Raw genomic sequence first — 21,751 nt, forward strand, 5'->3', positions numbered from 1 at the left:
ATTATGAATTCCGTCGGCAATTTACCGACGGAATTTGAGCTTCCGTCGGTGATTTCCGACGGAATAATAATCCGTCGGTAAACTCCGTCACCCGCCGTTGGCCCTTTTCTCCGACGGAAAACGTTTCTGTCGGTAATAATTACCGACGGAGTTTATAATTCCGACGGTAATTTCCGACCGAATATATTTTCCGTCGGTAAATTGACCACCGACCCAATTCTTTCCGATAGATAAATCTCCGTCGGTATTCCGTCGGAAAAGGCATTTACCGACGGAATACCGACGGAATATTCAGTCGTTATTTGCGACTATTTTTGTAGTGAGTATTAAACTAATACTAATAACAAACTTCATATAAACCATTTATTCCCTGTTCTTTAGTATTAGCCTTCACTACAAGAAAAAAGCTAAACAACAACGCTTTTTTGGCGTTGTCGTATGTACTTAAAAAGTGATGTTGTAGATGGTGTTGTAGAAAGTCATATCGAAGACAACGCTTTAAAAGCGTTGTGGTTGGTCAAAAAGACAACGCTTTTTAAGCGTTGTCTTTTCGTTCTTAAAAAGCGTTGTTATAGATGCTGTTGTAAAAATGCACATATCAAAGACAACGCTTTAAAAGCGTTGTGGTTGGTCTCAAAGACATTGTTTTTTAAGCGTTGTCTTTTATTACTTAAAAACGTTGTCTTTTTAAATTTATAAAAAATTGTGTTTTTCTTAATTAAATAGCAAAAATTATAAAAAATACTCAAAATTTACATATAATTGAATATCCACAACCACAATCATTTTTATAATAAGACTATTTAACAAATAAATAAAACTTTATATTATACAAACAAATGTATACATATTGATCCACAAATTAAATTTGTATCATACAAGTTATCCTTAACTTCATGACAATAATTTTTCAAACACACAAGTTTTACAAAACCTCATCATTGACTAACCGCTGTTTTAAAATTCACTCGTGAAATCGCTAAACCTAGAACAAGATCCAATAGTAGACTAGTAGTGGCAGAAGGAAGAATGAAGTTAAAACTGTCAATTTGGTAATGGATCTTTTCCGTCCGCAATGTGCTATAAGCCAACCCATTTCACCCATGTGAACATACGTCCGATTCTGAAAGGCAAGCCGTAGTCTTTGGTAATGGCTGGTTCCCTTTTTGCTGCCTCTGGTTCAGACCAAACATATACTCCATGTTCTTGACGGCTCCCAGGAACAGTGTTGTCAAGAATAAATGCAACAATAAATGCAATCACCATGTGAAATGAAAACAAAGTATTCAGAACATAGTTCACCTGAAATTGTCACACATATCAGTAATCAGATCTATTCTAACTTCAAACTCCAGAAAGATCCTATGAACTAGATTATCTATCACTGATTTGTCAAAGGGAATATATTCAAGAGTATAATTATGTGGGCATCATACCCCACGTAACTTCTAAGTGCTAACTTGATATTTCAAGTCTAAACACTAATATAAGGTCACATGGGTAATAATCAGCACAAACATTGTAGGAGAAGAAGAAGACATACCCCTCGAGAACTTGTATGAATAGGTCCATGAGATGCAACAGCATATGGTTGGAAGTAACTTGGAACGGATGAATTTGAAGATGGAATAAGTCCATATTGCTGGAAGTAGGCAGGTACTGATAATGAGAGAAACAATGAGAGGCCAATTATGATATTATTCCTGGAGCTTCCAGTCTCGCTGTATCGCAGGTTTGACAAGCCCAGAGCAGCAATCATGGCCCACATACAGCAAAGAAGACCAGCCACCATGACATCTGGGATAGAAGCTATAAATCCTCCTATTTTCCCTGATCAAAAATTGGGATGGCAACAATTGCTAGATAACAGGAAGAAAAAAAAAGTAACAAGAATTCTTTCTTTTGATGTATAGCGAGGAGAAATAGCATTGGTGCTTACCAACAAAAGATAACAGAATGAGAATGACAGCACCGAGCTCAATAGCTCTCCGACTACCCATTTTAGTTGTAGCAATAGTGTGAATATTCTCAGTGAGAGTGGTTGAAGCGACTCCTGTGCCCCAAAGTGCAGCCAAGACACTAGAGATGAACCAATATTAAATGACATACATTCATCATCCGAAGAGTCATTCATGAATCCTCCAATATTCATGCTCCAGATGACCATACATTAGATTATAAGTCCAATTAATTTGATTGCAAGGTTGTAAACAGTCCTTGAGGGCTATTGATAGTGATTCCAGTACGTACTGGAAAATAATGGAACAAACCTATGAAACAGCTATCAAGGGATTCACTTCAACTTTCCTAAACCAAAGAAGAAACAGATGGATTACAAAAGAAAACAATTTGCACCATCAAACTGAAACTTATAATAAGCCTTAATAAATTAATGAAAAAAGAATTGTTTAGAAGTTCACTGAGAAACATATGAAAATACAACAAATGCAACTGCAAAAAAAAATAAAAAACTAGTATCCAATTAACTTTCTTTTATACTTTCAGATCAAAAGGTCAAATTTATATACTTTGGTTCATGTTCAAGCAAGAGGATAACAATCTCATCGACAGTTAGGATTTCCTTTTAATATAGAACACTAAAAAGAAGGAATATCAATGATGAAACAAACCTGAAAATGCGAGCTACTGAGGCAGCGAGCAATCTGCTTGAACAAGGTAATCATGCAGCGTTGGAACTCTGTCGTGAGCATCAAAGACCAAATATTACCAAATATTAAGATCACTGACAAACCAAATAATACCTTATTTTTAACAGCTATCTAGAGGATCTGGCTTGTGTACTTGAAGCTGGTTCAAAGAAGACAAATCAAATATACAAATACTAAGATGAAAGCATAATGAAGTAGTTAACTTTTTCTACTTTACCTGATTATAAGATCTACAGCTTCTTGCTCAGTATTTTGCTGCACGAGTAATTATTAGAAAAACAAACCCAATAGTGGAACAAAAGCTAGATAAAGAAACTAGATAATTTACACTGACAGAACTTTACAGAATAACATATAATACAGTGCTTTGTACTTGCATATTAATCCAGAAAACATCCTTTCACCTAAGTGACAATTTTTCCAAAACATCATCATTCACAAAACATCATCATTCACTAAAAATTTTCACAAGTTTTTAAACTTCAGTGACAACTTTTCTTTGGGGTCAACTGCTCAAGGTCGATCTGGTAACTATGCACTGCATCAAAAAAATTGGCATTAACTATGATTCCACCAAAAAAAACCACCATTCCAAGAACTTAAATCTAAATAGAATTATGGCAACTATCATTCCATACCTATTCATAAATATGATCTTGTATGCACTCCGCCAACTCGGACCGAACCTCATCAATTTGTTCACGAGAGTACCCTATTTTTGTGAACTGTGAGCATACACAATTTATGTTAATGGAAAAAATAATCAACACTGATCACTTTGCAATTTTAAATAGTTTATGTCAAATAATTTGAGATAAGCTAAATAATGTTACTATTGATTGCAGCGAATCTCTCTCAATAGTCTCAACTTCTTCAATAATTTCTCTCATAAATCGCATCACAAAAAAACCACATTGTTTCGCATCCGGTTGTTGAGGAGCCTATATATAGTAATTAGAGTCAAATTGTTAATGAAAATTATACACATTACAATATATGTTAAACAAAAGTACACATACCTTAACTACTTCCCACTTAACATTTTTCCTACCTTTCCTTCCCTTGGTTGAATTAAACAATTTTAAGGCCCTTCATACGTTAAGAATATTTGTTAAATAAGATTTTTATTATAATAAATATTTACTAAAAGAAATCTGAACTCACATTTCCATTACGTATTTTGAATCATCATCGCGAATGCGACAACTTAGGGAATCCAACAAATAAATAACATTCTTATAAAGTTCATGATAGTGAGAATCCAATGGAAATTACACACAAACACATAGTTAGTATGTATAATTCAATAAGTTATCGAAAGGAAGCAATTGAACATGATGTTTTAATTCTTGCTTACCCGACATTACATGGCACTAACACTAGTTGATCTGTTGATGCACTTGTTAGCTTATCTGCTAAAAAAACTTGCCCTTTGATTCGGGGTTTCAAGCTTACCGATTTTGTCTTGTGCCGTTTTTGTCATATATGGGATGTTGTGAGGATTCATAAATCTGAATTTCTTTGTCTTGGTATCTTTCACCATCTTTTTATACACACCTATATCATTGCAAAGAAAAAATATTTAGCATACTAAATAATAAAATTTAGATACAAAACACTCATAATAAGTTGGAAAAAATAATGATCACTCATAACACTAAGTTATGGTTGATGATAGTAACATCCATACATGAGAACTTACTATGAACAGTCTTGCATATTAAACATACCAGAAATGTATACATGCAAATTCTTTTATTTCTTGAGGACAAGCACATTTAAGATACTTAAAAATATACAAGAAAAAAGATATGAGCAAAGTACTTCCTGTCTAGAAGAACAAATGGCAGAAGGCAAACATTAAGGGCCGGTTGAAAATGAATGAGCTATATTTATGTAAAGTGTACCACATCAATTGATATTAGTAAACCTCTCAATAGAAATGATGAACTATTAACTTAATGAGAATAACATGGTATGAGAAAATTACTAGAAGTTGAATTTTTCAAGAGTAAACTTGTTCACACAACAATATTAGTAAACTTCTTGCAGTTCAAATCAGGGATTTTCTGTCTTGCTAGATATTAGAATTTCCCAAGAAACATAAAGCAATGCAGTAATTTCCCAGCATAAGTAAAGCAATGCAGTTGCAACTGAGAAAATAATATTTAGATACTAAATAATAAAATTTAGATACAAAACAATCATGTGGATTAAAAAATAATGATCACTCATAATAAGTTGGTGAAATTGTAACAATAAACCATAATAAGTTGCTAAAATTGGGAAGCAAACATGTGATGAAAAAGTTGCTGAAATTGCTTAAATAAACTTACTTACCATATGTAGGCAACGATCAAATTTCCTGAAATTGACTCCAAATGATACAAAGAATTGATGTCCTCAAGGTCAAGAAAAAGTTCACAATCTTCATCAAACACTTCATTATCTAAGCACATTGATATATATTTTCCTCCATCTAGAGCATGCTTACTGTAACAATATAACATATGTAATGCTCTTGGGACACTTGTTGACAAAGTAGGTTTTGATTTTTTTTGTTCAAACTTCTTCCTTCTAGGCTTCTAATAATTTCAAATATAAACAAGTTAGATAGCTAGGTTGAATAATAATAAAGTGGCAATATAATTAGAAATATAATAATAAAATAACAATATAATTAGAAATATAATATCTCATATACCTCATCTTGCTTCACAATCTGCTGTTCAGGCCAAGCCACAACAGTTCCTATGGCATCACCAATTACTTCACATTCACTTGGAATTGGATATGGCAAAGGAGCGGATTTGTCCACTGCTTGATCAATGGAGACTCGAATGCAATTCTTGGGAAATGGAATACCATGAAGCATTTTTTCCATGCCATTGAAACAAACAATTGTACCATATGCAGCAATATTTGAGCAAGATTCCAATGTCAATGCAACTGATTGACCCTAAAATATTAAAAAAAAACATGTTGATTATATTTAGTTTATAATGCTATAATAATAATGAATATCACTATAACTTGTATTTTACCTGTAAAACTTCGTCTTTACCCACAATCTGTACGTCATCTTCTTCAATATTCTTCTGATGAAACTTCATCGAGCAACTGCCTTTGTCATCAATTGAATTGTCCCATGCACCCCTTTTATGCATTAATGCTTCAAGTTTTTGGATGCGTACATCTTGTTCTAAAATTTACATCTTCGCCTCCTTCAGCTCCCTTTTATGCTCAGCGATTATATCTAGGGTAACATCATATTTCTTCCTTGTTCTACCAACATTGAAATAGATTGTTGGGTTGATATGACCTCCGATACCCCGGACACGCCCAGAATATTCCTGAGTTTCAAGTGCCTTGGTAAGAATATCCTCTTTTGCTCCTTCGCATTGCAGCTTACCCTCCCTCTTTTGCTGTATATATTCATCCTGTAATGCAACATTAAAAAGAATTATCAGTACTTTACCAAGGATAATTACCAAGGATATGCAATATTGGTTTAAAAAATACTGATGTCCAGGCCGGTTCTTCCCGTGATAGCTCAAGTCAAGTGCTTAGTAAGTCATATTGAACAAATATGAAGTTGACTTTGAAATATTTTTTCCTTTTTTGGCATTCAATCATATATTTACTTCTGCACAGTTCTAAAAAAGGCACATATTTGATTGAGCAATTGACTACAAGTTTAATAAAATGACAAAATTTTAATAAATTTTCACTACACAAACCCATAAAGAGAGGACCACCACATAATTGAAGCTAATTGTCTGGAGTTGCAGGAAAGAATAATCAAAAGTAAAGTTGTTCCCAACCTCTCAAGTTCCGATTCATGAATCTTATGCTTTAATTCAAACTAAAACAGCACAAAGAGAATGCTCAAGGAGACAAGGAGCTTTATTTGTCACCAATCAAGTGGGAAAACATAATAGAAGCTTCAGAGCAGTGGTCTGGGGAACAACTTTACTGGCCCTTGGGTTACTGAAGCTTACAAATTGCTTACTGCCAAGAACGTTTCAAACCTGGTTGATTTATCTGCATCTGTTCTATAGAAACTCTAGCTATCACCTCTAAGTTCTCAATGCATTCACCATTAATTGATTGCAGCAAAAGGAAACCACTGCATGTAATAGACTTTTCGACTTGATCTCTTCTCCAAGTAAGAACATTTCAAACCTAGATACCTAGTAAATCCACATCTGTTCTATATAAACCCGTCACCTCTAAGCTCTCAATGCATTCATTCACCATTTACTTCCTCAATACATGCTCTAGTACTGAGAATTCAAGCTATGCAAGGAATGGTTGTTAAACTCCTCATTGCACTGCTTGCCTTGGCTTCCTCACGCAAAGGGTATGCATGCATGCAACTTTACTCTCGAAAACTAGAAGATATATTGAAGTCATTATCAGAAGAACATGAAAATTTACTTACAATCTTGTGTACTGTGTCCACCAAATCTTCACCTTCAAACTCTCCTCCTTTGTTGGCGCGTCCTTTCTTCCACATAATAGCTCTATTGATGTCATTATCATCACATAATTCAGTCCCCTACAACAAAGAAAAATCAAATAACAAATGTGAAATAATTTAATGTGAATCAATTAGAGGGTTCTTAGAGGAAATATATTTTAAAAATACTTACAATTTCTTCAGCAAAGCGTGCATACCCTTTGCGTGAGAGTCGATGAGGATATCTATTTTTTTTCCTTCGCTCTTTTTGTTGATCACTGAGTTTCTAGTTATTTCAAACAGGCGACATATCAAATTTGAATAATACATAATGAATTATGATTGAATAGTTTCAAAAGAAAAAATTTAGAATCTTACAATGAAATCTTCAGAAATGCGACTAATGACAAACGCACGCCAATCTTCTCTTGTAATTTCAAAGCCAACAGGTGGCTCATTCAACTCCTCAGGTTTGTCACGCCTGCTTAAAATAAATTTTTGGGTGAGATGGGTCTTGTATTGCCTCCACTTACTGTTTGCAGACCTCAAACATCCCTTTTTCCACTTTGAGTCAACATTATAAATCAACTGTACATCAAATAAGTGGAAAACATTAATAAGATTAATTAAGACAAACATAAAATATATCTATCATTAGTAGTGAAATATTATAATTGTTAAAACATGCTAACTTGCTTACATTGACTGATTCCCATATTAATTCTTTGACAGCAATTGGGACTTGCTTCCATGTCTTGTATTTAATATTAACCTTTTGTCGAGCCAAGACACCAATGTAACTTTGCATGGCTACAGCAGCTGGTCCTATCGGTTGTCCAAAATTATTGAATGACACCTCATTTCTAATACCTTGCATTCTTTGCTTTGTAATCTTATCCAACTGTGTGCGACCTCTAGAAGTTCTTGAGGAGATAGTGTCTTTGGAATCCAACACTTTATCACCCTCGCAACTCTCTTCACGGGCAGCTGTAATGACTTCTTTACCCTTGTCCAACTTTGCAAGTTGCCCTATTCTCTTACTCTTTCTAGTAGAATCCATTGATCTGTAACAACTTAGACTGATCAACATAAGTTTAGTTAGAAACATGCATAAACTCACAGCAAGATGATATATTTACACCAACAAATTCACAACAGTATGAAAAAAAATAAAAGATAAAAGCAGAAACTTGCAGCAACATCACAACATATCTGATTCGAATTAAAGTGAGGAATATAACATATTAATATTGTCCACAAATTCATCCTCATAGGTAAATTGTTTACACACTTATATTCAAAAGCAAAAATTCAGCAATTAAATATCTTCTTTAGATTGCCACATTTTGCACATGGGCAAGATATTCCCATATTCGGATCATTAGTGTTTTCCATTGCAAATTGCAAGAAAGACTCAACTCCATTCTCATATTCACGTGATAGTCTATCCTTTGACATCCAATCTTTGTCCATTCTTTATAACTAATCAATCAACAATGAGCTAATACCTAAAAATATTAACACAAACAATAGTGTGAAACTATAACAAAATATTTAAACAATTAATCAAAATTGTATTTCTACCTGAAAATTTTTGACCATACAGGTTTCTCATCAAAATGCAATCCCAATAGCAAATTTCTCACTTGGGGAGATAACCTAGTTATCTATATTATCCATATGTACATGTTTGTTAGAGTCTACGTATAGGTAGTTAGGTACTTTTGCCTTGGTATAAATTGTAGAGTCATATAATATTGGAGCATTCACCAAAACATATTCTCTATTGAAACATGTTAACCTTTAGTTGAAAAATGAAACCATTCCAGGAAAATGCTTGAATTATAACTTATAATAAGCAACTTTGTTTCTTTAGCACTTGAGAATCAGCAACTTCCTCAAAGGGACATCAACATAAGCAACTCAATGCAATAGTGCATGATGTATTAAATCATACTTAAGCCATTAAGCTCTTAGAAGGCAAGTGACATAAATATAACAATAGTAGTTGATATAAATTCAACAAACTGAGTAGGCACAAGTCACTGCCCAGAATTAAGATGAGATAATGCAGAACACAAGTTTTAGATACAATAAAAATGAGAGATATTCTCTGCGCATTAAGGGTACACAATAAAAATAATAGTAGAATAACACTAGAGATTGATTAATTTCAAGCTGCACATTATACCTGACGACAAAGAAAGGCTGGAATGTGAATAATATCTGCAACTTGGCCAACAGCTTCACACTGAATTTGAGAAAAAAGGATAGCATGTTATATGCTTCATGCTATTTTTAAGGATTAATACCTACTGCCAAAGTCTATAGCTAAACGTTTAAAAATTTCAGATTAAATCATAAGAAAATACAATCAGGGGAGGGGGAAAATTGATGCAGTATGAATCCGGCAAAATGGCTAGTTCGGAAAATAATCAAAAATAAACAAAATCTTATTCTAGAGGGATGGAAGAAATTTTACCTTTCTTTCTTCCGTTCCTCCTACTCTCGAATCTTCTCTGCGAGGAAGGAACTAAGATCGAAGGGTTCAGAGGAGTTGAGGAGCCGTGAGAAGATTAGGAAGGGTAAGCTGACTTTGATTGAGGAGATGGGGAAATGCGAGATTAGGGATCTCGACTTGGAGGAGTTGGGCCGGCGTGAGGAGTTTTGCGTGAGGAGTTTGGGTCGAGATTAGGGTTCAGAGGAGATCACGCGGCAAGGAGAGGAGAAGGCGCTCGTGGAGAGGAGAAGGCGCTCGTGGAGAGGAGTGAAGAGGAGAAGGCACTCGTGGAGAGGAGAAGGAGAGGAGAAGGCACTCGTGGAGAGGAGTGGAGAGGAGAACTCGTGGAGAGGAGTGGTGAGGAGAAGGCGCGCGCGCGTTGAGGGTTTAGAGTTTAGCAAAGCGAGGGCTGCGAATTTATTTTAAGTGAGTTTAGGGGAAACATACACAACACTTTAAAAAACATTTTTTAAAAAAATGTTGTCTTTGACCATAAACAACAACACTAAAGACAACACTTCATTAAAAACCGTTGTCTTTAGTAAAAAGTAAATACCATAGACAACGCTTTTCACTAAAAGCGTTGTAAAACAAAGAACGACAACGTTTTTATTAAAAAGCGTTGTCTATTGGGTGTTGCTGAATGCAAAAATTCTTGTAGTGCGTATTAATTTCTTAATTGCTTGCTAACCCTTTAGTTAATAGATCCATGGCTTCAAAAATGTATCTATCCATTTACCATTCTATAGATCTCATAAATTTGTAATTAATCAAATTGATCAAAAACCTGATTAGTAATGGGATTCAACTCACCGAGTACTCAATTGAGTGAAGTTTAACTCGTCAACCAGATTAATTAAACTAAATCAACAAGGAGATCCAACAAGCAGCTTCTAATTCTTATAGTGAGATTAACCCCATGGTTACTAATCCCTAATAGCATTAATTTAATTAACTTGAATGAATGAAACTAGGTATAAAATTTGATACCTACAGCTTCTTCTCTAGTGGCTCTTGGCAGCAGGTGGCCAACGATGCCGCTAACAGTGCGAACAGAGAAGACAAGCAGAATTAGGGCACAACAAACAAGCGACGTCGTAGCCTTTGTTGAAGTGCCACTAAGGATTTCCCTTGGCACGGAAAGAGAGACATCTATTGCGAAGGCGGTGGCAGCGATGCAACAAGCATGATAGAAAACCATGCCTACAATGGTTGTTCGTTGGGAGGAGAGGTTAATGATGGCTGTGGCCGGCCTCAGTAGGTAGTTGGTGATGACACTGGCGACAACAGTGGATGGGATGGGAAGGCAGTGGTGACCGCGAGCTAGCCGCGTCTGGCCACATCTAGCCAAGGCGGCTGCGTATGGCCGCCCGCGTCTGGCCAGAGAAGGGGAGGAGTGGCAACGATTAGGCAGCGACAACGGGCGATGGGAGAGGGTTGGCGGTGATGGATTGGGAGAACAGGAGGCAGCGGTGGAGATGTAGGGCATGGGGAGATAGGGAACGAGTTCGTCCAGAAACAAAACCTAGCTTCCTATTTATACTTTAGGTTAATTAATTATAAGTGATATTCTAAACCTGCTTCCTCCAACCTAATAAATTTATCTCCTTAAATAAGTCAACAAAATTGATATAAATCCTGAAAAATTCTTAAAATTTTTTTTAAAAAATCTGTAAGATTATTTCTCAATTAATACTTATTTTTTATTTTTATTTATTTACTGTATCTTACACACACAGTAATAATTTATCTGGGCATTAAAGGTGCCTCAAGTTGTCCAAGGCACCTCGAGTCTTCAAGGTGCCTTGTGTCATATAAGGAGCCTTGAATGGTCAACATCAGAAGCTAACCATTCTTCGATTCACTCACTTGGATGATGCTTCGGTCGTCCGGAGCTTGAGCTCATCTGAGCCCAACTCCAACCTTTTCTTCAAGCAGACTTCCTCTTGGTTTCTCATTTTTCAAACCGCATCCTTATCTTTCCACCTATGTACTCTTTCGTAGCTCCTCGCCCCTTGGATGCATCGAGTTCGTCGACTTCCTTTGCATGCCATCATTTTCGTTTGCTGTATCTTTCGCTTGACTTCTTGTGTTTTTAAATTTCTGCACACATAAATACAAAACATCAAACTCACAGGACTTAACTTACTCGATTGATCAACATTAAAACTTACCAGGGGTACTTACAATCTCCCATTTTTTGATGTGCATCAACCCAATTTAAAGTTAGAGAAATCAAACATGAATTTATATTAAAAAAAATAATTTTAAAACAAAACATAAATTTTACAGTTAAGTCCTCCCCTAAGCTTAACATTCAATTATTCTCTCCTTTTGATCACATCAAAAATTTATATAAAATAAATGAAAAATAGCAGAGAGAAAATATGAAAAAAAAAATCTAGGGGTTCTACTAGGTGATGCAAATATTTGTTAATTTATCATAATTATTTTGCAAATAAACTAATTTATACTTCAAATCATGATAAAAATTTAAAAATCTCAAGTTGGTCAAAAATTTTGAAATTTTTTATCAAACTGTGTGATACAGTACGTGAGAAGGGGTCCAGCGGATGACGTGGTCAAAGGTCAAGCCGATGGGATGGTCAGAAGTCTAGCCCCTGTGGAGGTTAGAAGTCAAGCTTGCGTGGCCATGGTCAGAATTTCAGCTGACGGGGCAGTCAAAGGATACGATTACAAGTTGGACAAGATCCAGTCTCAATGGCACTGAAGGGCAGGGCCCACAGACCAGGTACAGTTAAGGACTGGGCCCACAAGCCAGGTAAAGGCATGAATGGAAGGACCTCTGGTGCAAAACATACCTGGCTTACAAGTCGGGATGTACAAACCATGAATATAGAGGACATAAGCAGGTCGGTTTACAAACTTGACGTACAAGTCGGGACATACAAGCCATGAATAATAGCAGACAGAAGCAGGTTGGAATACATACCTGGCATACAGGTCGGGATATACAAGCCATGGATAACAGCAGACAGAAGCAGGTTGGAATACAGACCTAGCGTACAGGTCGGGACATACGAGCCATGGATAACTATGGACAGGCGTAGGTAGGTTTACAGACCTGGCTTACAGGTCGGGAGGTACAAATCATGGATTATGGACAAAAGCAGGTCGGAATACAGACTTGGCATACAGGTCGGGACATACAATCCATGGATAACACAGGATAGAAGCAGGTCGGAATACAGACATGGTGTACAGGTCAGAACGTACAAGCCATGGATAACAACAGACAAAAGCAGATCGGAATACAGACCTGGCGTACAGGTCGGGACGTACGAGCCATGGATAATGATGGACAGACGCAGGTAGGTTTACAGACCTGGCTTACAGGTCGGGAGGTACAAATCATGGATTATAGAGGACAGAAGCAGGTCGGTTTACAGACCTGGCTTACAGGTCGGGAAGTACAAATCATAGATTACGGACAGAAGCAGGTCGGTATATAGACCTGGTGTATGCTTACCGAGGATACAGGTCGGGACTTACAGCAGTACAGGTCAGAACTCAAGATTAGCGGAAGCAGACCGATGCACACAGGTCAGGATTTATAGCCTTACGGCTCAGGATACCTAGGGTAATAAAACGTATGGGTCGGGATGTGTTAGCCAAGGATGCAGGGCAGGATTTATATTCGCATGGTCCAAGATAAGCAAAGTGGGAGGCAGGCATACAGGTCGGATTAAATGAAGTCAGACGTACAACTTGGGAATTGGGAGAAACAGAACCAAACTAAGGTATACAGGATGCGACACGTAACGCAGATAAGAAGCAAGACCGGTCGGAGTCTGCAATATGAGATGCATAGGACAAGGTTAGATGTACAGGGCTGGATGCGATGTCAGATCGGGGCGAGCAATATATCAGATCGGGGTGAGCGATATATCATATCGGGGCGAGCAAGTGTAAAGACCCAGCTTAGAAATTACGAGCAGAGGATGTCGGACACTACATGACAAGCAAGCAAGGGAATCGTACCTGTCTGTCAGAGAATAATCAGAATGTTACGGAATATGCCATCAGGCGGGGCTCATTACCCCTTTGGTCCTATCGCCAGCCTATGAGAAGACGCCGCGTGTCATTCACCGCCAGACTGATGGATCGAAAGCGCTAGAGGGGGGGTGAATAGCGCTCGTGGCTATTTCATTTTTTGAAATTGTAAAAGCTTGTTCAGAAATAACGCAGCGGAAAAGTAAATGAAATGGACACGAAGGATTTACTTCGTTCGGAGCCTGTGACGACTCCTACTCGAAGGCCCGCGATCCTTGATCGCTTCCGGTGGGCAACAACTATAATTCGTAAAAGCTATTACACGCTAAGTACAATTTAAGCAGAAAAGAATATTGTACCGACAATAAAAAGAATAAAGCTGAAGCTCCGAATTGTCGTTGCAGCACTTCTGAGTCGAGACATTAGCAGCTTGTCGCACGGAGAATGCTTAGAAGATTGTTGTCTTTGAAGCTGCACCTCAACCCTCCTTTTATATGAGGTTCCGGGCGCCTGGGACCTTTCCGGGCGCCTGGAGTGTGACGTGGCCAGCCAACTAGGTTGCTCCACGTGGTGAAGTCGTGCAGGGGATAAAAGTTGGTCCCGAGCGTCCGGACCTGTTCCAGGCGCCCGGAGGTTCGGGCGCCCGGATCCATTCCGGGCGCCCGGACCTCCTTTTTCCAGGAGCCGCTTCTCCTGCAAAACAAGGTTAGTCCGAGCAATTGCATACCCTGCAAGACAATGTTAGAATCTGATCGTTCATAAGTGAAAAAGAGCTGACATGGGTCTGACTTCGGATTTCCAACCGGAAACCCTAGGTCGACCCGACGCCTACTATTCCCTCTACGGGGAACGCGTCCTCACCTACTCCCCTCAGGAGAGATTACCTGATGCCAGTCCGGTCCTCCAGACCGACTGGACTTTCCGCCTAGGGTTACCACCCCCTAGGACCTAGAGTTACCGCCCTCTAGGGTTTTTCTCCACCTAGGGTTGCCACCCCCTAGGACCTAAGGTTACCGCCCCTTAGGGTTTTCCTCCACCTAGGGTTACCGCCCCCTAGGACCTAAGGTTACCACCCCTTAGGATTTTTTACCTACCTAACCGCAGCTAGGACTTTCCTGAAACACTCATTCAAACATGTTAGATCACAGACTAACTTAACTTTGAATCCTTTGCCATTATCAAAACTAAGGTTCGATCGTCGGATGCTTCCCGCACCAACAATCTCCCCCTTTTTGATAATGGCAACCGAAATTCAATGTTAAGTAAAAATATACAGTTATGTATAAGCACAAGAAACAAGATAAGTGATGATGGCAAGATAAGCATAAACCTAGCTCCCCCTTAATATAGGTTATTCTTTTTGAACTCCCCCTTAATACTAGCTCCCTAAAATATATAACCATAGCTCCCCCTTAATACAAGCTCCCTAAAATATTTCTTTGAATTTCTCTACTCTCCCCCTTTGCCATATATCAAAAATGAGCTAGTTTTGAAAAACTTAACTTTACAAGATAGAATTTTGCAGAAAACATTTTAACTTAGGCAAGGAAAAGGCAACACCTTAGAATAGCAACATTTTTCAAACTTGAAATTACTTGAAGAGATTTTGTGATATAGCAAACAGGAGCTCTTTTTAACTGAGTGTATTTTGAGGAGTTTCCAAAATTTTCAAAAAAAATTTCAAAACACAATTTTCAACTTCAGAAATTTTCCGAAAAAATATTCAGGGTTTTTAAAGAAAATTTCCAAGGAAAAATTTTCAACTTAAAGAAGTTAATTGCAGCTTAACAAAATTTTTCAAACTTTAAAGAATTTTCTTAACGAATTTTGAAAAAGTTTCAGCTTAAATAATTTTCTAAAAAAAATTCCAAAAGAAATTTTCAAAATAGAGGACACTTGAAAGTTTTAAGTTTGGAGAAGTTTTTTGAAAAGTTGTTTAAGGCATGTTTTTGAAATGAATTTCAAGAATTCTTAAGGCAAAGGAGAAGTGATAGCCTTAATGTTTAATAGCTTTCCATTTTGTTTAAGTAAGGTATCAGAGCCCTAAAGACCAAGCATGAGTCAAGATTTGTTTTCATCAGGTATCAGATCCCTTAAGTAAAGACATGCTTAAACTTATTATTTCCTTCACCAACTGTCTAATCGTTTAGCTACTTGCTGATTGCCTAGAGGGCAATAGTGTTCACTTGGTTAGTCAAGTCAAGTCAATTGATCCAGTTAGATTTGACTAAGGCTGGAAGACTTGATTTGATTACTGTTAATCACGTATTTAACACCCAGACTCATATTGATGCACAGAAATAAGCATTCTCGAGTCCAGGCTGTACCCTATGCATCTCACACCGTTCTATGTTTTTCAAACACAATCAAGGTAAACCTAGGTGTTTGTGAGATGCTCTGGCTGAGTCCTGGGGGAACATTATTTCTAGGGGGAAATCCTAGGCTAAATCCAACTTTTGAAAGTCTAGTAAAGTAGGGATTTTGAAAAATCAAAATTTTGCCTAGAAGTTATAAAAGTGTGATTAAAAGACTGATCTATTAGATTAAGGTATGATCAATCAAGTCTGAAGTAAAAAGTCGACATAGATAAAAGAGTCATAATAGAGCTGCTACATGCTGCTACATGCTGTACTAGAGTCATAATAGAGCTGCTACATGCTGTACTGGAGTCATAATAGAGCTACAGTCGGAGCTACTGAGATGATGAGGGAGGTGGTCCAGAACCCAGCGACCGGAGTAGTGTCAGGAGCTCAGTGTGACGAGCCCGATCGTCCTCTTGTAGATCTCGGCGCAGGTCGGAGAGCTCCTGCCGTACGTCTCGTCATAAGTCGGAGACCTCCTGTCGGACCTCTCGTCGAAGATCGGAGACCTCTCGCCGCATGGCCTGATGAAACTCGGAGCTCTCGTTCTGGAGACTTGACATAGCCCTCTCTAGTCCGGAAACTCGATCAGCTAGAGTGCGGGGAGCTGGGTGTGGTGCTCGAGGTGGTGGTGGGGCAGGAGGAGCATCCTCAGGAAATAGTGCCAACATGAACTCGTCTTGCTCTGCCTCCCCAGCCTGCTGGTGCTGTGCCCCCCTTCACCAGGACATGGTACCCTCATCGTCTATATGGATATTTGCTAGGGAAAAGTTCCTAGCTCCTATGATGTCAAACTCGGTCATGTGGCGGATGTCACCTCTGGTGACATCAATGTGCAATGAGGACATGTAAGCTGTCAGAATGTGACAGTAAGTCATATGTACTCGTCTGCTGGTTACGTATCCAGCTGCGTAAATAATAGTGGAAAAGATGTGTAGGCTGATGTCTATGTCTAACCTATGACACAGGGCATAGAGAAGAAAGGAGTGAACGCATCACCACAATGTCGTGAGTGGTCAACGGTAGAATACAAAGCACTAGAACCCTATAAAGGGCGTAGTCCTGAATTCTAAGGGTAACTGACCTAAACTGGGTCTCAGTGGGATCACGCTGGTCCTCAAAGAAATACGAATAGATCGTATCGAGGGTAATATGTGAGTAGGGATCTCCAAAAGGTAGCTCCCTGGGAGGATATCATAAAAAGGTGCAGGGTGACTCTCGTAAGCCTAGAAACTCACGAATGGTAGTGGGAGATAATGTGATATCCGTGCCAGCTGCCCTAGTGGTATAAGAGAAGTCGTCAACTTTTACTAGGTTGTTGTAAAATTTGGCACATAAACTTATGTTTATTGGGCTGGTGCACTCAACAAGGTTTCGCAACCTATAGTGGTTTATAGCCTCGGAGACTAGAATACAAGAGCGTAGAAAGAACGATCTATCTATACATTTGGTTCTAATGGCCATGTAATTTGTGGACATAAACTTAATCCTAAGTTCTTCGGTGGGAAACCTAGGGTCAATGCTAGGTGTAGAGGGCCCAGCACCAGATTTAGAACGCTTCCTAAATTTCAAACTAATATTACATTAAGAAATAAATAAGCATTATAAGAAATAAAGTTTAGGAGGGGATAGAAATTTTACCGAGGAGCCATTGTAAGAAATTTTAGAACTGACGACCTCGGTTGAGTCACGACTCCGTATCAACCGCGGAAAATTTTAATTTTGAAAGTCTTCGCAGGGAAGCTAAAAAGCTTAAGGAAGACTTGGAGGTGCAAGGGTAGGGGGCGCCCCTTGCCCCCTATATATAAGGGAGTCCGGGCGCCCGGACCTGTTCCGGGCGCCCGGGGTCGTGTGAGGCGAGGCGCCCGGGTTCTCTGCGGGCGCCCTGAGTCCGAATACCGGGGGCGCCCGCCCCCGGTTTTTGACCCTTGTTTGTTCGTTTTTTTTTAATGTTTTAATTTATTAGCTTAAAAACGTTTTAAGTTAATTTGATTTTAGAAAATGTTTAAGTTTGGAGGATTATTTAAATTTTGATTTGCTTAGTCATCTCACCCGGTGTATGTTTTCAATCAGGGGATCCTATTATTTTGTGAGATGAATTAGTTCAATTTATAGGGTTTTGTTTAACTTTATGTTAGATTCGGGTTTAGCTTTGGGTTCAACAAGTAAGCGTTCTTTGGATAAACTTCTGGGCTATGGTGAGTCACAAGGAGCTCATTAAAGTAACCATACCTTCGAGGTTTCCCAAATAGTCCTACCCATTGAGCTTAATACTAAACCTTGGTCTAACTAGTTAAGATCCATTTAAGGGTAGCTTCGGTTAGTTCCACTTGGCCAAATGCACCAGGTCGAAGCCATATCTTCCTAAACATGCGATGTCCAAGTTTTCCCAACGTACTATCATCCAAAAACTTCACCAGTACTGTGCTTCAAGTTAAAATTTAACCCTTTTTAATCTATCCTTATTTACCCATCCGGGTAATATACTCTTGTTTACCCATTTCGGGTAGATTAAGTTCAGTTACCCTGTCGGGTAAATAGATTTCGGAGTTGCCAGCTATTCTGGACACTCCTTCTATTTGATTTTTGAGTTTTAAATTTAATAATTTCAAGTTGAATTTAAATTTTAATTACTAATTTTGAGTTTGAATTCAAATTTTAATTACGAATTTTGAGTTTGAATTCAAATTTTAATTATGAATTTTGAGTTTGAATTTTTGATTAATTTCGAATTTTGAATTTTGAGTTTTAGATTAATTTCGAATTTTGAATTTTGAGATTTAGATTTAATTTTGAATTTCGAATTTTGAGTTTTAAATTTAATTTCAAATTTTGAATTTTGAGTTTTAGATTTATTTTGAATTTTGAGTTTTAGATTAATTTCGAATTTTGTGTTTCGAGTTTTAGATTATTTTGAATTTTGAATTTTGAGTTTTAGATTAATTTCGTATTTCGAATTTTGAGTTTTAGATTTATTTTGAATTTTGAGTTTTAGATTAATTTCGTATTTTGAATTTTGAGTTTTAGATTTATTTTGAATTTTGAATTTTGAGTTTTAGATTTATTTTGAATTTTGAATTTTGAGTTTTAGATTAATTTCGTATTTCGAATTTTGAGTTTTAGATTTATTTTGAATTTTGAGTTTTAGATTAATTTCGAATTTTGAATTTTGAGTTTTAGATTTATTTTGAATTTTGAATTTTGAGTTTTAGATTAATTTTGAATTTTGAATTTTGAGTTTTAGATTTATTTTGAATTTTGAATTTTGAGTTTTAGATTAATTTCGAATTTTGAATTTTGAGTTTTAGATTAATTTCGTATTTCAAATTTTGAGTTTTAGATTTATTTCGTATTTTGAATTTTGAGTTTTAGATTTATTTCGTATTTTGAATTTTGAGTTTTAGATTAATTTCGAATTTTGAATTTTGAGTTTTAGATTTATTTCGAATTTCGAATTTTGAGTTTTAGATTTATTTTGTATTTCGAATTTTGAGTTTTAGATTTATTTCGTATTTCGAATTTTGAGTTTTAGATTTATTTTGAATTTTGAATTTTGAGTTTTAGATTTATTTTGAATTTTGAATTTTGAGTTTTAGATTAATTTTGAATTTTTATTGTTTTAGCTCCCACTGGATCATAGCCTCGATAAGGTTTATTGAGGTAATGTATTTGATCCTTAGGAACCCAATAATGTCCAAGTCCAACTTGATTGATAAGATTGGACTTGGCAACCCATGCTTGGACCATTTTTCTATTTGGTTTGTTTATTAAGGATAGGTAAGATTTATATTTCTTTTTATATCCTAGACCAGTTCGATTGTAGATTGCCCTTTGTGTTCCAAGAATCAAGTCAAGATTCTTGGATCCCAAGGAAAATCGTTCTAGGGTAGTTTTCAAATCCTTTACCTGACTTTTCAGATTGGAATTCTCTTCCTCAAGATTTTGAACTTGAGTTGAGGTTCCAGTCTGAACTTGATCAGTTAAGGATTCGTTGTTTGGCGTTTCTTTAAGGAGTGTTACCTCCTTTAGAAGCGTTTTGATTCGAATCTTGGACTTAGCTACTTTATGCATTAAATAATTAATTAAGCTATATAAACGATTTGTACTTACAGAGAGGTTCGGTCCTTCGGAAACGGATGCGGATCCGTGGCTTCTCTCGGACTCGGTTTCCGATTCGTCCTCACTTCCGGATCCGTTAGTGTAGTCCCGTGCTGTCAAGGCGAGAAAGTTCGTCTGTTCTAGTTCTTCGTCGTCGGATTCCTCGGAAGAAGACTCGCCCCATGTTGCCTTCAATGCTTTCTTTCTTTTGGATTTCTTTGGATCCTTCTGGTTCGGGCAATTTGCCTTGATGTGACCCTTCTGATTGCATCCGTAGCAGGTCACTTCGAATTTAACCTTCGAGCTTGGTTGGGCTTCTTTAGACTGGATGGCCTTTCTGAGATCCTTTTTGTTGAAGCCCTTCTCTTTGCAGAGCTTCTTTACTAAGTTGACTATCTCGGTGGTAAGTTCATCGTCGTCTTCTGAATCTGGTTCTTCTTCTGACTCAGGTTCGGTTCTTCGCTTGATTTTTGACTCACGCGATATCCCTGTTCCTGCAACTAAAGCCAACCCTTTCTCGGTCGGGCGTGCATTAGTCTGTTCATGAAGTTCGAGTTCTGCAAAAAGTTCATCTAGTTTAATGGTAGATAAGTCCTTGGAGACCTTGTAGGCATCTACCATGGATGCCCACAAGGTGTTCCTTGGAAAGGCGTTTAGAGAATACCTTATAATGTCCCGGTTGTCTACCTTCTGTCCAATTGCATGAAGACCATTGAGCAGATCTTGAATCCGGGCATGGAGTTGGGCAGCTGTTTCACCTTCCTGCAATTTGATGTTAAATAATTTATTAAAAATTAGGTCTCTTTTACTTACTTTGGTGTCGGATGTCCCTTCGTGAAGTTCAATTAGTTTCTCCCACAATTCTTTGGCACTGTTGAAGGGGCCGACGCGGTTGAGTTCTTCTGTTGATAGGCCACACTGGAGGGTGCAGGTTGACTTGGCATTAGCTTCCACTTTCTTGATCAAAGATGCATCCCAGTCCTTGTATGGTAGTGGTTTGCCGGCGCTGTCAGATGGTAGTTCGAATCCGGTTTTGACAATCATCCAGACTTCAAAGTGAGTCTGGAGATATGCCTCCATTCGACCTTTCCAGTACCCGAAGTCGTCTCCGGTGAATAGCGGAGGGCGGGCAGTACTGTAGCCTTCTTGAAGGGCCATTTCAGTTTTACCTAAATCGAAAAACAACCAAAAAAAATGTCCCAGGACTTGGTCCTGGCTTAAAAGTGCGGTAGAAAAAAAAATGGATCACGAACTCGGGTGGTGTTGCACCAATTCCGAGAAAAACCGATTCGAGGGAAAAAGAATTAGAATATAGCTATGAGGCTAAATTCTAATCGACTCCGAAAATAAAAAAATACCACGAAAAAATATTTTGAATGGTGGTTGCACCGATTCAAAATGACCCCGCTCTGATACCAATTGATGGATCGAAAGCGCTAGAGGGGGGGGGGGGGGGGGAATAGCGCTCGTGGCTATTTCATTTTTCGAAATTGTAAAAGCTTGTTCAGAAATAACGTAGCGGAAAAGTAAATGAAATGGACACGAAGGATTTACTTCGTTCGGAGCCTGTGACGACTCCTACTCGAAGGCCCGCGATCCTTGATCGCTTCCGGTGGGCAACAACTATAATTCGTAAAAGCTATTACAC

The 21,751-nt window shown here is 37.7% G+C and overlaps 1 protein-coding gene across 1 annotated transcript; it reads right to left on the minus strand.

The window, feature by feature from the left end:
• Positions 1-939: 939 nt before the first annotated feature.
• On the minus strand, positions 940-2,104 carry LOC122011631 (nucleobase-ascorbate transporter 12-like). Its single transcript, XM_042568010.1, has 3 exons — positions 1,940-2,104; positions 1,544-1,830; positions 940-1,302 (listed from the first exon to the last, which is right to left on the minus strand). Exons 1-3 carry the CDS (start codon positions 1,998-2,000, stop codon positions 1,081-1,083), a joined length of 570 nt encoding a protein of 189 aa, XP_042423944.1. The 5' UTR covers positions 2,001-2,104; the 3' UTR covers positions 940-1,080.
• Positions 2,105-21,751: the final 19,647 nt, after the last annotated feature.

This window comes from Zingiber officinale, chromosome 8A, assembly GCF_018446385.1.
Source record: "Zingiber officinale cultivar Zhangliang chromosome 8A, Zo_v1.1, whole genome shotgun sequence".
Lineage (NCBI taxonomy): Eukaryota > Viridiplantae > Streptophyta > Magnoliopsida > Zingiberales > Zingiberaceae > Zingiber > Zingiber officinale.